Source organism: Saccostrea cucullata, unplaced genomic scaffold, assembly GCF_032062105.1.
Source record: "Saccostrea cucullata isolate Sc308-1 unplaced genomic scaffold, CSIRO_AGI_Scuc_v1 ctg12843, whole genome shotgun sequence".
NCBI classification, from domain to species: Eukaryota; Metazoa; Mollusca; class Bivalvia; order Ostreida; family Ostreidae; genus Saccostrea; species Saccostrea cuccullata.
The window spans coordinates 1-5219 of record NW_026920990.1 but is presented as its reverse complement, the minus strand read 5'-3'; the positions used below and the strand labels follow the sequence as shown (position 1 = coordinate 5219).

The 5219-nt window shown below is 36.3% G+C and overlaps 1 protein-coding gene across 1 annotated transcript; it reads right to left on the bottom strand.

The window, feature by feature from the left end:
* Positions 1-207: 207 nt before the first annotated feature.
* LOC134258920 (uncharacterized) lies at positions 208-3826 on the bottom strand. Its single transcript, XM_062741522.1, has 4 exons — positions 3626-3826; positions 3194-3342; positions 2715-2824; positions 208-1815 (listed from the first exon to the last, which is right to left on the bottom strand). The coding sequence occupies exons 1-4, from the start codon at positions 3824-3826 to the stop codon at positions 722-724; spliced, it is 1554 nt and encodes a 517-aa protein (XP_062597506.1). The 3' UTR covers positions 208-721.
* Positions 3827-5219: the final 1393 nt, after the last annotated feature.

Below are 5219 nucleotides of genomic sequence, written 5' to 3'. Positions count from 1 at the left end.
TCCCATGTAGTTGGTCTAATAAAGAGTCTGCAGGGGTTCAAACTCCATAATTTTTCAAATGTGCCTGAACAACAAAGTTGTACAAGCATCCCACAGCAGTGGCATGTGCCTAGGGGCTCAAAGATCAAGCCTGTCCCTATTAATCATGTGGTGGTAGCAAGACCAACTGAATCAAGAAAAAGAAAACCTGTGACATGCCAGTTAGACTTAAATGAAGAGTATGTGAAAAGACAAAGACTTTTTTCTTTTGGAAATAAAACCATTATATTTAATAATACAGTATTCTTCATGGCTACAATTTCGTACAAATTTAAGCTCAGATTTTTTAATTGATCAGTCATAATAATAATAATAATGTACAAAAAAATCACAACTTGAAAAAATATTAATTCATACGTCATATTTTAATATCAGTCTACCCAAAGTGTCCAAAAATGACATACTGCAGCTGAGTTCACTAAAAGGAACCCCTCTGGAATATACTGTGTCTGCAGATCACCCATTAGTAAACACCCCCCTTGGTGATGTGCAGATAGGCTCAATATTGTCATATCAGGTACATGTTTACATTAACCACAATAAATATTTAAATATAAATGCAGTTGGAAAATTTGCTAATAATTTTTAAATGATGTATATAAATTATCCGCATCACAAGTTAAATGCCAAAGTCAATGATATGTGTCAATACACTGAAATGCTTAACTCGTTAAAAAGTAGACTATTTACCATGTTTACTGTCTGTTACAAACACATCATGAAATAGTGTCAAGTGACAACATACAGACCAAATTTTGTTAATGTTTTTAAATAATGATGTAGGAATGCGAACAGAAAGCATTTTGTAAGTTTTAACCTTTGCGATAAGTCTTTCAATGTGCACACGATGCTTAGCAATCTTCTCAGTAAGCACAGTGTCTGAAACTGACATCTGGCATGTTGAAGAAGCCATTGGTGGAATATTCAATACCAAATTTAAATTACTTAATTCCTCTCTAATAGTAAACCCTTTATCAGCCATAATAGCATCCCCGTCTTTTACATAACCTTTTAATTTTAGTGATTCAAGAACATTGTAAAATCCAGACTGTTCACAAATTTGTTTATCTGATATACATCCTGTAAACAATTCGGATGCAAAAATCACTGAACCATTTGGATCACAACCAATTAAAGCTTTCAAAGTAGTACTAGACTTATAATCACTGTAAAGCTGACTTTGCAAACCAAGTGCACATGGTGCTTGTGTTCTAAATTCAGTACCATCAATAATTACCAAAGTAGTGGGGTAATCATTTTTAAAATCTTTAGGCATGTTATTAATAATAACATCACGATGAGGCCAAATACAAAGTTGGCCCAACTTATAATACATCAATGAAATCCAAGTATTAAATACAATTCCAGATGACTGCAGTGATAGTTTGAACCTAACTGACAAATCTTTCAAACCAAAGTTATGTCTCAGTCTACATAAAGTTAAAAAGAGTCCATCTTGCAGTGACAACTTTTTAATGTCTTTTCGACCTTTTTCATAATTTACTGAGGATTCATCTGAAACTAAAAATGCCAAGAGACCAGCAAATCTTATATATACAATGCCAGTGTAATATTTAAACAAATTCTTCAATTTTCCCTCTCTTCTTATCACTTCGTCGACTCCAAACGATGGCTTCTGATCCTCAGATGATAGTTTGTCTTTAAGTTCCTTTATTTCCTCTTTCAGAGTGCAGATTGTAGCTTCGTACTGCGTCTCTTTTTCTCTTAACATGTGTAGCTCTGTGGCCATTGCAAACATCTCAATTGGAGAAATCCCTAGAATGATAGAAGATAAATTTTAATCATATACTTACTAAGACTTATTTCAGTTTAATACATAGTGGAGTTTTTTTTCAGACAAATAACATTAAGGAGGTTGAGCCACCCATGTCGGATGGTTGTGGCAATACTGATATATTCCACCCAGCCCCAGTACCATTGCCACAAGAGTATATAGATTTGAATATGAAATACAAAGATTGTGATCCCATTAAAATTGAATTGTATACAAGAGAACAAAGTGATTCAGCACAATGGTACAATGAAAGAAAGAATCGTTTGACTGCATCTAATTTTGGGAAAATTTTGCAAAGAAAGTCGACCCCTAATGACAAGTTTCTGGGAAGCATATTTAACACTAAAAAGATTTCTGCTCCATCCTTAGAATACGGTAAAATCCACGAAAAGGATGCAAAGTCTAGATACTTAAAAGACTTTCCAGCTAGGCACATCCACACCTGTGGGCTAGTTATTAACAAGGAGTTTGCCTTTTTAGGGGCAACTCCGGATGGTAAGGTGTGTGACAATGGTCACTGCGGTCTGATTGAAATTAAATGTCCATATTCTGCTAGGAATATGACAATTGCGGAAGCATGCGAGAATGTGCGAGATTTCTTTTTGTGTAAAAACAATGAAATCACATTGAAAAAAACTCATGCACATTATGCACAAATTCAGGGCCAACTCATGATCACAGGTTGTGCATTTTGTGATTTTGTTGTTTTCACACAGAAAGATATCTTTGTGGAGAGAATACAGCCTGACCTTCCATTTATGACCACTATGCTGGAAAAGTTGTGTGTTTTTTTCAAAACCTACGCAAAGCCGTTTCTTGCTAAACAAACAGTACAAAATTAAGTTAAGGTAGCCTAACTTGGAAACTTTTGAATGCTTACAAGGTTCTTCTGTTTGTATAGATATGTTGTTACCACTGTTGATGTTGTTTGACGTTTCAGTTTCTGTTGTTGAGTTCACATCTTCTCCATGTTCTTCTATATCTGTTGTACTATAAAAAATAAAAAAAAATATGTAGGAAGAAAGATTCTGCTTCTAGCATGTAATGTCCACAATCAACTAGCTGATTATAATGGCAAATGTAGTGTGCATGAAGTTACAAAAATTAAAAAAATTAAAATAATAATCATAGATTATGGTACGTGATCACCTGAGACCTAAGGTCTCTGGTGTATTTGCAGCGACTATCTCTGATGGTATGTTTTTTCACTCTTTGATGGTACGAGGGAAATCACTTTTACAGGATGGTATTTGGTAGGCTTTACAATGAATATGTTGTGATCGACGTAATGATGGAATTAGTCAATTTGTTGGTCATTACCTCCCCAAACCTCAAATTTGTCAATTTGTGGGTTTTTACCTTAGAATTCTTTTTTTCTTTGACACTGGGTTACTCTCAGCGTATGTGCTAGACCGTTTGCGAAGTGGCCTGGTCGGTCGAACAGCTGATCCATCAGCTTGTAATGGGTCAGGAAATTCCACAGTTGGTCCATTACCTCCCACGAAATGCTGTAAATAATTCAATAACATTGGCCTCAAACCTTACGATGTTTTAAAATTTATTACATAGTAAGCATTAACAACACTTAAACACATAAATATCAATTACCATCTCTTGCAATATGAATAACAGCCCATTTTTTTTATTACCAAGATGTGTAAAATCGATGCATCCCGAATTTGTACGGTATGCAGGTATGGTATATTCCTAAGTTCTGAGGTTTTATACAACTAATAAATTAAGACTCAGTGTGCACAACAGTCATAAACATTAAATTATCACCAGCTGTACCTTTGAACAAACAGCTTTGTGTTTGTTTATTCTCTGAATGTTCAACTGTTCGTGTGGACGTCCGCAAGCCTTGATCCACCGAAGACATTTCTGGAGATTAGTTTTCGGTTTTGGGAACAAAATAAGCTTAACACCGTTCTGTAACCTCTCAGGATATCTCTCATCAACATTACAGGTTCCCCACGCACACCGTAATACCATTTTTTAACAAAAACTTAAACTTCCCACAACTTGTCAAAGGTTTGTTTGTGGGACAACATGGCGGCCGATCGAATCGCTTCTGTGACTAATTATACGGAACAATCTGATTGGCTAATAAAATAAGTTTGATTGACGTGTCGGAACTATGAATTGAGTCCTCTACCAAAATTGTGAAATTCATGGCCCCAGGGTCAAGGGTTCTGGTGTTAGGGTGGGGCTCTATTGATTATATAGTGAAATTGGATTAATTCTTTGAAAATCTTCTTCTCTGCTCCTGGGTATTAAATAAACTAATTAAATTCATAGTTATGATTGATTGATTGATTGTATATTATTTAACGTCCCTCTCCAGAATATTTCACTGATATGGAGACGTCACCATTGCCGGTGAAGGGCTGCAAATTTAGGCCTATGCTCGGCACTTACGGCCTTTGAGTTATGATAAGCAAGAGTGCCTCTACCAAAATTGTTAATTTTATGGCCCCGGGGTCAAGGGTTCTGGTGTTAGGGTGTGGCTCTATAATGAATATATAGTGAAAATACATTACATCTATAAAAATCTTTTTCTATACTCCTGGGTAATAAGCAGATGAACTATTTATATAGTTATGATGTGCAAGGGCTCTTCTTTCAGAATTGTGAAATTCAAGGCCCCTGGGTCAGGGATACCAAAGACGGGGGGGGGGGGGGCTCTACTTATATACTAAAAATGAATTGTTTGAAATCTGCTTTGGTATTAATCAAAAATTTTTGATAAGCAAGTGTGCCTTTTCAAAAATTGTGCAATGTGTCAGCTAGGGTCAGGGGTTCATGTGTGGTAGGGGCACTCCTGATTATTGCTGAATATTACTGATTAGTTGACATGCATTTTTGTTCCCTTACCCTGCTTATGGGTATTAATTAAACAAACTAAACATTTGCTAAGTGTATAATTATGATTAGCAATGGTGCCTCTTTCAAAATTGTGAATGCCATAGCATCTAGCTAAAAACATGAACCAAATTCAATTATTTGAAAGTTGTTGCATGATGCTCAGGTGACCTATAAGGCCCATGGGCCTCTTGTATGTGGAAACATTCGAGGGTAGTGTAGATTCTAAATTGTTCAAATCATGACCCCTGGAGGCAGGGCCTCAATAGATATTACAAGGGGGAGAATCTGGTGAAGAACAGCATGGCCCAAGTGACTCAGGTGAGATTTGTAGCTCATGGGACTCTTGTTAAACAATCTGTCACATACCAGCCACTGTGGTGAAAGTTGCCCCGCCTGACCTTAAGCTATGAAGACCAAATTTACTCTTATCTAACCCTATTTTTAGCTCTACTGGTCAGAGACCAGAAGAGCTTATGCGATAGTAATGCGTCCGTCGTCCGTCCGTCTGTCCAGCTGTCTG

What these genes read in the sequence shown, in the direction of transcription:
- LOC134258920 (XM_062741522.1), bottom strand. Translation starts at nt 3,826, where the DNA reads ATGGTATTACGGTGTGCGTGGGGAACCTGTAATGTTGATGAGAGATAT. An exon ending in ACAAAGCTGTTTGTTCAAAG is followed by an intron (nt 3,343 to 3,625) that starts GTACAGCTGGTG and finishes AATTATTTACAG; the next exon opens with CATTTCGTGGGAGGTAATGG. An exon ending in AAGAAAAAAAGAATTCTAAG is followed by an intron (nt 2,825 to 3,193) that starts GTAAAAACCCAC and finishes TATTTTTTATAG; the next exon opens with TACAACAGATATAGAAGAAC.